The 12,089-nt window shown below is 35.9% G+C and overlaps 1 protein-coding gene across 1 annotated transcript; it reads right to left on the reverse strand.

Annotated features, from left to right (window-relative positions):
• Window positions 1-471: 471 nt before the first annotated feature.
• LOC149736637 (hypoxia-inducible factor 1-alpha-like) lies at window positions 472-11,777 on the reverse strand. The gene is made up of 20 exons (XM_089877290.1): window positions 11,656-11,777; window positions 11,408-11,520; window positions 11,205-11,327; window positions 10,420-10,514; window positions 9,908-10,056; window positions 9,239-9,323; window positions 8,825-8,916; window positions 7,312-7,348; window positions 6,729-6,864; window positions 5,904-6,010; window positions 4,904-5,051; window positions 4,554-4,650; window positions 4,237-4,324; window positions 3,711-3,782; window positions 3,514-3,597; window positions 3,323-3,405; window positions 2,816-3,242; window positions 2,164-2,250; window positions 1,822-1,905; window positions 472-1,501 (listed from the first exon to the last, which is right to left on the reverse strand). Exons 2-20 carry the CDS (start codon window positions 11,479-11,481, stop codon window positions 1,362-1,364), a joined length of 2,208 nt encoding a protein of 735 aa, XP_089733416.1. The 5' UTR covers window positions 11,482-11,520; window positions 11,656-11,777; the 3' UTR covers window positions 472-1,361.
• Window positions 11,778-12,089: the final 312 nt, after the last annotated feature.

Here is a 12,089-nt window from a genome sequence, read left to right on the forward strand (position 1 = left end):
TGCTAAAACCGCTTTCGCTTCTGCTTTACGCAGTTCCTGTAGCTCAGTAATTTGCAAATGATCAAATTTGTTCTACCACTCACTCTATTACAGGAAATAAACAGAATCTTCTCCGTTCTATTCAGCTAAAATGACATTAACTGAAAAGCTAAGAAACTTAAGAAGGCATACGTGGGTAAATTAAAGCCTATGATTCAGCACGCGAAATGTTTTCGTTGTGGCGGCTTTTGTTTTCGTTATAATATCCTTCCCAGCAACGCTCAATAAATCATGGCCTACTAAAATGTGAATAGAGCCGGACTAAACTCGAATGGATTGTGCCCCTTGTCCGTTAAGACGACATCAACACGTACTTTGTAGTGACCCAGTTTCTTTTCAGCAATTGAAAAATACACAGTTTGGGGTCTTGTTTTCTGTCTGTGTATGTAGTAGTAAAAGTGACGAATTTTAAGTTTATGAATCATTCAAAACTCTGCTTCCTTCATTTATTCAGGTTCATTACTTATTCCACTCTTGACACAACATTGTACAGCGTAATGTTAAAGAAATGAACACCAGAGAAAAACGCAACCAACGCAAGTGTGTTTACGCCGGATATAGAGCCAAGCTGGTATGATCTGGGCCAGACCGGTTAAAACCAGTCACAGCCCGTCAAGCAAAACGTGGAACGCACAAAAGTTTGTACGCTATACGGCGCTAATGAACAGCGGCAACGAATTTGGGGAAATGTTAACGTTTGTTAGCGGGAAAGAGCTTTTAAGCATTTTACATACACAGCAAGTAGCAGGAAAAAGTCAATAAATCTAAATGTTTGGGAAATTTTTAAACGAATGAACTTTCGTTTATCGAAATATCATGTACGTATGTGGGATCGTAGGTCATTTATGTACAGCGTTTATACTGTACATGCTAATACGATTGATACGAATACGGCTCAGTTCAAATATTTTTGGAATCTTTTAGATAAACTCAAGTTGAAAAGAAACAATGCTGAGATAGAAAGTATAAGGACGGGTGATTAGTAAAGTTTTACCCGTTTGGGAATATTTAATGATCATAATTAAGTCAAAATAAGACAATAATTTGCAGTCTCAAAATGGGACAAAAAATTTGCAGGAAAAAAAACGATTACGACGATGCAATGGATAATATATGTCTGACCTGAAATTCGGTCAAAAAGCAAACGAGCTCTTTACGACGTTACACGAAATAAATACACCTTAGCGACTGACCCAGCGCAGACGCAGGATTCCGTAATCCTGTTCCGCGGCGGACATCGCGGCTTTGGTGTTATATTGAAACTTTAAAACGGGCTCTTTTTTGCAGACTGCTTTACCAGAACGCAAGTGAAAACTCCGTTGTCAGAACACTTCGTCTAACGCGTGCACGCATTCCACGCCTACAGGGAAAAAGCCACGGCCTGGTAAAGGGGCATTCACCTCACAGTCGTGCAGCGAAAGCTCGGGTAAAATTCCACTTGAATTTCGTGGAAGACCTCGCCCTGGAAAAATTAGGCGGTTTAATAATCTTTGCTTAAAGGCGGGATATCTACAGAAGCGAAACTGGTCTCTTAAAACGTTACTTTGAATTATACATCGAAACTCGTCTATTTTAAAACGTTATTTTGGAATCAAACCGAAGAATAGCTCAGGGCAGTAAATCGGTATTTCCATTTAACATAAAAAGAATTCCTAATCTCCAATCCAGCGCTTTCCTTTCTGATTAAAACGGTTGCGGTGACGAAACAGAGTCAACAGTTGGCACCAGACGACCGTTCCTACGCGTGACGTAATGCTGATGACGTAATAAAAGTCGACTTACCAGTTGTGTTTGCTTGTCCAAAGTCCGCTGACGGTTGGAGCAAGAAATTGGACGATAGAATTGCCCCGCCTTTGTTACCGCCGCCTGTTTATACAAAAAAAAACATTAAAACTTATTCACTAATATATGCAATTCGTATGGTATAACACTGTTGTGTAAAATGAATACCGTTTTAAGCACAGAATTTCCCAGGTTTTTAACAACTAACAACGATTTTTAGAGTTGTGAGGATAGGTTATTCTGTTGAATTTTTTGTTTACTACCAAATAGAAGGAAATAAGAGAATAAAAACATGGTCAATCTATAGATACTAGAGTAAGGTGTGCGGCTACTTGTACTTACAGCTATTTCCCGTCGGTCCATACCCTGTACCAGGTTGCAGAAGAACGTTAGCAAACTGTTGGAATGTGAAGTCGTTCATGTTGTTGGCTGAAAAAGATGACGCAATATGTAAATTAGGGCGAAACTAAATTCACAACGATTAAAGGTGGTTGTACACAGTATCCGGAATTCGTCCGTTTTGTCCGGATTTCGCTGCCGCATGCGGAACTCGATAATGGGTTTGCATACGAATTCGCATGCCGGATACTGTGTACAGCCACCTTAAGAATTATTGGTAAATTACGTAATAGTGTCGACACATCCTTTGCAGTACAGAGTAACAGCTCGATTTGTTATTGGTTACAATGTTATTATACCACGGGGAAACTTGCTACACCTACTAAGCGTAGGCAGTTCGGCTGGATGTGGTGCAATCAAATGCAAACAGCTGCACCAAAAAAATCGATCGTATTTAATTGTGGTACCGTGTTCAATTTAATTTGTGTGACAAAAATCGATACGACACACTGCCAACGTCGATACAGTGACCTGTGAGGTACAGGTAAATCAATACTAAATAAATTATTATTTTACAAAAAAAACTACACTGCTTGGAATCTTAAATGTACAGTCGTTTTAATTAAATATTTGAAAGTTTGATGTTTTCTTTTACCTTGCTTTGTTGGCTGGGCTGTAGCTTGTCCAAGCTCGTAGCATCGACGTTTGGATTCGGCAGCCACGAATTCAGGCATGTCTGCCAGCTTCCTGTTGCATTCTGATTCTTGTCGGTAACGTTTTCTTGGTTTAGCAATGAACGCTGGGTCTTTGTTGAGCACAAAACCTCGACGCATATTCTCCTGGTGCTCGCGGTATTGCTCGCTTGAGACGGGCACGTTTTGATAGGCCCGTTTTCGCTGTTGGTAGACGTTTCGTTCGTCTGGTGGCTCTAACTCGGGGAAAGGTGGTAGCAAAGGTATTGGGCTCCCACAGTATGCACTGTCGCATGGACTCACTGGGGCGCTCGGGTTTTCGCCGCGGTTCCATGTAAAGTCTTGTTTTCCAACGTTAAGTTGGTGTGTCAATGGCGCGCATTGTGGCTTCTGCGTGGAAAGGGTTTAAGGTTACTAATCCTGCTGCTTGACAGGTTAATAGGTTTAAGGGCTTTTGTACAGCAGCTTACCGACATGTCGCAAAACTCTTGCCCAGCTTGCGGGGCTTGTAGATTATCCACTGCTACGTAGCTGAAAAGATCTTCCAGTTTTTCTGTAAATAAATTTCAGCTGAGATAAGATAAGAAAACAAACAGTGGGCTTCAAGGGTGCTTCATTCATTTAATATCATGAGTGCACAGATAAGTATTGGTTTATTTACCTTGGACACTTGTGGCACTTGATGTAAAAGACCACGGGTCTCCAATAGAAGGGGCGTTGAAAAAGACATCGTCACCGCAGAGATCTGTAAAGGGAAAAGCGTCAAAACACGGTACGTATGGTTTTAGACAAGCAATGTTTATGTGACCTAATATTCAACTATTTTCGGTAAAAATATTAAATCGTGCCATTACTTACTGTCGTTTTCATCCAGTACAGCGAAAGTAAGCGGGACAATGCTGCAGTCGTCGTCGGCCGGTTGTTGCTCTTCTGTGACGTAATAGAGAGGTTAAACGGGTTTGCTGTTATCAGATTTCAACGAAATTGCTTTACAGTCGTGTGTTATGCGTTTGTCGTGTATTTTTACAGTGGTGTACTACATCTATTTTTACACACTATCTTGCTGCAATAAGCAGCTATATTATAGAGCCGAAAAAACAAGCAGAAATAATTGCCTTTAATGGCCATATACAGATTGTGGCGTGTTTTCTGAGCAAACAGTTATGAGAAATCCCAATTTCGTCAGGCTAAAGGTAAAACAATAAACACGACGCCGTTGTACGCCCCGGGGTAACCAATATCTGCAACATCATTCGCTGCCCTGACTATGCTAACTTATACCAGTTTAAACCGGCGTATGAAATAAAACAGACTTATCTTATCAATGTTAAGTTAACGTCAAAACCAAAAGGGGCGTGGGTGGTCACAGCCAATCAGAACTCACCTGGCATAGCTGTATTAACCGGAAATACGTCACAAGTGAGGGGACGGTCGTCGAATACACAGTTTGGAGATAGTTCGAGTGTTAGGTCCTGTAAACAGGAAAGTATAAACAATGCGCATACGTCATGTTAAACGTGAAATTAGGATTAAAAAAAATGAACAAAAGAAAATTCCCGTTAGAACTTTCGCCAAGCATTGTTAGGGATTCGTGGGCTGACTAAATACCTATACGTGTATTGTTGCAGGTGTTATATTATACGCGGTGTTAGGTTAACGCCCTATAATTTGCGCTTTGTAAATGTGTGTGTTTGGCTTTACCTGGGTTGAGATGGTCGCTTCTTGTTCTTTTATTTGAAGCAGTCTGGCGCACTGTAGTTGCTCAGAGGAGAAAATCACTTCAGTCTCTGTTGACTCGCTGCGAACGAAATTGGACGGTTAGGCGGCGTTTCCGGAAGGGATTTTGCGAAAAATAAGTAACCGCAGGCCGCAGCTTTAGAGCACGGTTTTGCGTCAGAGAAAAATGATTCGTTTGGTCAACAGGTATTTTTGGTTGCTTGAAATCGTTCGATATTGGGTGCTTTTAAAGGTCATTTAGAGATCAAGCACAAACAAGATCACACCGGTTTTAACCAGTACAATAAAATAATAAAGATAATTTTGATGCTTACCCAATGACATAGTGTATGCAGACGACACATTGCGCTTTTTGATTCTTGTTGCCAGTAATTACTGTTGCTTGTGTAATGACCCAATGGTAACCACCATTCTTATTTAGGAACCTGTAGCGCTCTGTCTCAATTTGTCCCAGTCTATACACTGCATGGAAAATATTTATCAAGACTTGATAAGGCAGTATCTAAATTACCCTTCGGTATCATATGGGTTTAAACTTTAACAAGGAAGTCAACGGTAATAGGATTTCCGCATAAGCTGCCAGATTAATCATTGATACTCAAGTTAACGCCAAACATACATCACAAAGTAAAGATATATATATATAATATAGATATATATATGGTGAAAGTCATAGTAAACCAACTTTTCTGACTTTCCGGATATAAAAAAAAAACGTCACAGCAATTATGACGAAGATATGAAACTGTTGTGGAGTGTCATGACAAATATTTGGGTATTACCAATGTTGTGTCATGCCATGACGCAAGTGAAGATTTAAACAGCCCACGTTTAATATTGTAACTGCTGAATTTCAAGTATACAATGGATTTAAATATTTTGAAAGGGTATAATACAACAGGTCATTTTAATAGGTATAACTTGGGAATTCAAACTTGTTAGGAAAAAAACAATTTAAAATTACAGAATTACTTCTGAAATTTAATTATAGTAGGGTGGGGAAAGATTAACACATAAGGTCCAAATAGCCGGATCGTGTTTTAAACAATTAACAACGGACTATGGAAGTCGTGAAGATACGGTTTTATAATTCATTGAATGTTCTTTGTTTACTACCAAATAAAAAGAGAAAACTGAACAAAAAGGTGTCCCATCTTCCCCCACCCTACTATATTTGCATGTTAAATTGATTTCTGAATATTGTTTCATTGGGAATTTGACACGCCTGCATGCCCATAGAACGCCTGTATAATCTTACAGTAGTTTGGTAACTAGTTTTTCTGGCAAGACAGCAAAATCAAGTGTGAAACTTACATTTTTGGAAGCTGTTCGCAATGGCTTTGGCATCCATAACATGCACGTAATCATAAAATGATTTTCCCATCAAGCCTTCTGCATCATAGTCAAGTATTTCGGACATTCTACGGAAACAATTGACATATTTGTATTGAGCAATATAAAAATGTTTGTGTATTGCATCCTGTTTAGAAGGGCATGCGTGGGCAGAAAGTGTTGAGAAACAAAAACCAATTAAAAACATTTTGAAATCATATTTCTTTTTACTTTTATACAAGTTTTCTGATGTTCTTTTTATGCTTTAATAAACCATAGTTTTAATATGCATTTTTTGAACAATATATACACACATATATCTATATATGTAATCAATATATGTACGTTCCAAAGTAAACTATTTTATCTTCATAGGATTTAGTTCTTATATATGATGTGACCATAAAAGGAGTCTTTTAAAGGTATAAGAAACTCTGCGGTGAACCAATAATAACATAATCACCTATAAAGTTAAATATGTGGTAACTATGAAACAGAACACCCATGTTATAATGACTGTGGTTACTCGCCACAGGAGGATAAATAAGTTGCATTAATTCGTATCAATGTTAAGGCCTAAGCTAAAACTGCAATAAATTTTAAGATCTTTTTTATAGAAAAGTGTATTTCTTTAAACATTGTAATGTCAAAGCTGGACCTTAAAAAAAAATTGCAAACATTAAATTTTAATGAAAAGTCCAAAGCGTTTTAACTAAAATATGATACAGTTAAATTTTTCTTTTACACTCTAATAAAAATACAGAACTAATCAGTTGTACAAATTTAGTTAGCACATATTAATCACACCTCTCATCCCAGTATGTAAACTTCATATCAGGCGAATGTCGGCTCAGGAAAGTTCTGCTGTCGAGTACATGTTGTATGTTGGAAGGATGGGGTATAGGTTGAACATGCGCCACAAATGCTGACGTATCGCTTTGAGCTGAACCAAATATAACTAGGTGAAAGGTGCTTATAGGCAGGAAAAGGACCACTGCCAAAGCATTGAACTAACAGGGTGAAATACTTTGGAACTTTGAACTACTAGCTATACAAATGTAGGTACAGATTTATAACGCAAAAATTTACATTTAAAAGTGAAAACAAAAACTAACAAAATGTGCATAAATATGTATTAAACTCTGAACTACAAGCTACACTAATATAGGTACAGAATGTACAAAAAAGATATTTAATTACAAAATTAATACAAATTACAATTTAATTACAAATTACAAAAATTGGTAAAGACCAAAACTAATAAAATGTGTAGAAATATGTATTGGTGAACAGAGAGAACAATTGATGTACTTGTTCAAGAACAACTGCATTAATAATTAACACTTAAATGAGGTTAATTAAGTTTAAGTACATGTGGTTATATGCTCACCTTGACTTGGTGTAATCATGCCTGTACATCTGAGAACCTGAAAAAATAAAATTAAGCTTTTTATTAAATTCTTACTGAAACAACAAGGGGTATGGAAAGTCTGTTTGTACAAACAAAGTTATTGAATCATGCTTTAAGTAGATTAAACGTCACGATAGATTTTGAGTGTGGTTATTTTGCAAAGTTGTCGTTTTCAGTTGAAACAAATACCATATGTTTTAACTGAAATCCCTTCATATTTCCTGGTGAATCATCCAAAAGGAAATTCAATAACTTGTTTTGACGCGGGCTACGAAATTTAACACTGGTCATATAATGTTCCAGTACATTCACCAAAGGACAGGGCAAATAAACCTTGGACAGAATCAACACCACACGAGCCCTGAATAGGGTAGGGATTGGAAAGCACAAATAAGCTATTGAGAAAAACAGAACAGTCTGCCTATTGAGTCTGTATAGCTTTCAAAATGAACCGGTGTGGCTGTAAGAAAGGAATTTTGTTGACGGGAGACAGACTTGATATGGAGACAGTCATGACCCCACAGGTTAGTTTCAAACAGGAGGTAATTGTCTATTGACGTCATTGGTGGTTACAGTTCTAATCATAACATCAGCTTTGAAATAATCTACCGGCATTTCGCCTTTTAAGAATGCCAGGTATGGGGGGAATAGCAACGCTTGTTCATTAAAATAACCACAGTTGTTAAAATTTTAGGCTTAAAATGTGACCCTCAAAAAATAAACCACAATTTCTGCAGATACTCAACACTTAAAATGCAACATGACATTCAATTATTTTGAAACAACACAATGTGAATAGGAAAACAGTTGCAACCACAGCAGGTTTAATTAAACCACACAAATATTTATAGCATTAATAAGAACCGCACAATAGTCAAGCCTGCCAGAGAGTTAAAAAAAATATTTTTTTATATGTTATTTTAATTGGTATTTAGTGGGACATAAGGCAGAGCTGCAATGCTGCAGCTTATTGGGAATTTTAGTCATGTCATCTTACTGGTAAACAAGCCTAGACAGCTAAAATAGGCAATGAAGAAATGAGAGTTAGAGAGCAAGGAAAGAGAGAGAAAGAGAAAAAAGAGAAAGGAGAGAAGTGGCTACGTGATCTACAGCGGAGCTCCAATGGCGGCCAAAGATTTCACAGTGTTGCGAAATACAGAACATTTAATACCTATGTAAGGCTGTTTGACCTTACAAGTTAAAACTGCCTGGACAACATTGTTTAAACCTTATCAGACCACTACAAGAATGTAAGAAAAAAGGTAAAGCTAAAAATAATTTAAATGTAGCTACATGAAAATGACATTATAAATGAAATATATAAATATAAAATATTTAAAATGCTATTTTTTATAATAAAAGCCTAACAAAAAAAAAATTTAAAACCCTATCTATTATTTTTGATAATCGTGCCAATAGAATATTATAACATGGGATCATTTTTACAATACATTAAAACTGATAGGAGAATATGTAATATGCGACAACTTACTTTATATGATGCGGATTTTAAGTTTGTGGTTTTTCCATTTGGAGTGAGGGTGCTCTTCATTCTTAGGAAGAAGGACTTCCTCAGTGATTTACCTACAATAGGATATGATGTTATACTACATGTGGTCTATAACTATATATAATACATAATATACTGTATATAATGCATATTACTACATATAATGTAATGCATTGGAAAGTGCATGGTTAAGACTTTATACCTTTATAGTCATGATGAATGAGTAACTGAATACACACAGTTAAAAGGGCAGTGTGTATTTCTCAGCACACTACCAGTACAACAGTACATACACTGTATGATACACATATGGGTTTGGTTGTGTAACCACTAATGTCAAGGGCCAAGGTTAAACATATGATGTCTGGCATATTAGTTATTACATCATGGTCATACCTTCACTTTCTCGGAAGCAGTTTCTAATGTCATCATGGTCCCCTTCATGTGTGTATGAGAGTATGTTTTGGACAATAAGGTCAAGCTGTAATATTTCAATAGGTCATTTATTATATACATATAACCTACTGAACCTATTTACACAGAATTTGAGTTAGAGGTATTTACTTATTTACATACAGTTTCAGTTAAAAGCAAATATATATAGATATACAATATTTTTTTATCTTTTTGATGATGATATTTCAAATTCTAATAACTAAAAACAATAAAAAGAGTAAAGAACAAGCGCAATGAAGAGAATATATATAAAAATTACAGCTATTAAAAAAATTATTTTTGCGCTTAGGCACATATATGTGCAAAAATAAATGCATATAAAAAGTACAGGCATATGAGGCATAGTTAAAAATCATGGACATTCAACAAAAATTAATGATGAATATTAAGTTACTAACCGACTAAATAGAGAACTATGAATCAATTAGCTGTTAAAATCACTATATTATACACCTAACCACTATATAAATTATGTACTACATACTAACAATTAACTGACTAATTTCAGTGACAAAAATTAATTTTATCCGAATTTTTCTATAACATTTTGCTTTTTAACTACCGTGTATCACAAAACACTTAATTTTGAATTAATGAAAAACCACTCACATGTGAAAGGCCTAGATATTCTTTCACATTTTCAGAGGCGTATAGAATGTCGTAATCCGTGGAAATGATCAAAATAAATCCATTCAATGCATTTACGTAATCATCATTTGATATGACTGGAGCTGGATTTTCTTGCTTTATTGATAAATCTGGGAAAAAATCAACTATTAAATAAAACAGACTTTTAGATACAAACTTTTGCGACTTTTGGTAAAAGCCTACATTAATTTATATTAAATTGATCAGAGTAATCACAGCCAAAATAAAGTTTAAATTATAGCCTATGCATTATATAAAAAAAACATAGGAAAATTAACTGTATGTTGCAAAAAAATAAAAGTTTTTATCTCTTTAATTGAAAAAAAAAACCATATATACACATTACATCAAAATAGCCTAGAAAATAATGAATAACTAAAACAACATTTAAAAAGAACAGAACTAACTCACATATATATATATATATATTCATACAAATACATTATAAAGTAGAACAGATTATGAGTCAATACCTGATATAACATCCGCTATAGAATCAGAGAACATTGTTTTGGGTAAGGCTTGTCTCAGTTTGATGTAACTGATCACCAATCTTAATAAAGCTGATCTGTATTGAAAAGTACAATTTCAAATACACATAACACAAATTTGAGTTGTGTCTTGGGACTTGAATTATGTGAAAAACTGAAAATCAATACTATAATTGAGAAGTATTAACTTAACGAATTTCATTATGTTACATTATTAGAAGGCAATATAGGCGAAAAGTTAGTATTTAGAAACAGTCACTCAAAAATTCCGTGATCAGATATGTTTAATTTAACAGTAAAGGAACAAAAATGAGTTGAAAATCCAGGCTAAGTAAGTACATAAGGTCAAACTGCATTAGCTGTATTTTCCATCAATATCAATATTAAAATAACAAAGTAACGGTAATCCTTTAGCTGGTGGCCACCTGAAGTTTTGGTTTCAAAATGTTCTAAATCCCTCACTGATACCTGCTGTCTAAATTTTTTTTATAACCTTGTTTTTCCCCATTGTTTTAACGTAGGAATCAAACGTAACAATACACATTCTATGACGTAATAATCCAACTTTGGGTTAATTCATAACGGCTGGTGTGGAAAATACGGTGACGCAGCACGATTTCGCGCATTTTCAAAGTTAATTTTCGACACGAACGCCCGAGTTTTTTCAAAAAAAAATTATATAGTGGTTATCAGTGAGACCTAAGGAACATTTTAAAACCAAAATTTCAGGTGGCCACCAGCTAAAGGATTACCCAAAGTAACAATACCTGTCCAATTGTCCAATAACATCATGTGCAACCGGAAGATTATCACAGATTTCTTGAAAAATGTCGCATTCTTTGTTTCTTCGGCACCGTGCTGCATCTCTGCTTTTCTCTCTCCTCCTCTGTCTGCATCCAAGGTATAATTACCTCCATAACTTATAGATCCAGGAGTAAAAGCTATTTATTAAAACTTAACCTAAACACACCTTCTATATGTTGAGGGTGGCACCTCTTCGTTTTCGCATGAAAGCATTTTGTTGTCTTTGAACTGGCTCAGCATGAATAAATAATATATCAGTGTCAACTTTTAGCCTTAGCTCTGTAAAAACATTGCAGATTTTAGTTTTAACTGCAATAGGGTACCTCAAACACCTGTATTGCTGTATATAAGTGCTAAAAAAATCCATGGCATCTTATAAGAGTAATACTAATAACCCATTTAAAACAGTATTACCTGTTTTGAAACTTCATTTGTAACTAATAATAACAATAAAACTGTCAATAGCGTATTTTACAACTAAGCGCTTCACAACGTTTTGCAAACAACCTATTCAGCAAACTGTTCTATCGCGTCTAGAACGGTGAGAGCTTGAGCGGTGAATTTGTCATGCGATGTACCACCTTTTACGTCAGCTGTTCCACGTCATGTCTTTCTCTTCTTTTTAGCGGTAAAGAATAAAAAGAAACAGAGGAAACACGCTGTTTCCTCTGCCGCGGGCCCACAGAACAGTCTAGCATTTGCCAGAAGGCTCTCACTTTGGGAGAACATCGCTTGTATCCTTTTTCTCTTTAAGGCGTGATAGAGAAACACAGCAAAACACCGTCAACTATCGGCAGTCGGCAGACGGCGTGGTTCAGTGGGGAACCCCCAAAGTTGTTGCTACGAAC

Source organism: Ciona robusta, chromosome 4, assembly GCF_009617815.1.
Source record: "Ciona robusta chromosome 4, ASM961781v2".
Lineage (NCBI taxonomy): Eukaryota > Metazoa > Chordata > Ascidiacea > Phlebobranchia > Cionidae > Ciona > Ciona robusta.

Excerpts from the sequence above, each read along its gene's own strand:
- LOC149736637 (XM_089877290.1), bottom strand. The coding sequence starts at position 11,481 with ATGCTGAGCCAGTTCAAAGACAACAAAATGCTTTCATGCGAAAACGAA. Across the intron at positions 10,515-11,204 it reads GTTATTGGACAATTGGACAG|ATCAGCTTTATTAAGATTGG; the intron begins GTATTGTTACTT and ends TTTTCAATACAG. Across the intron at positions 10,057-10,419 it reads TATAGCGGATGTTATATCAG|ATTTATCAATAAAGCAAGAA; the intron begins GTATTGACTCAT and ends ATTTTTTCCCAG.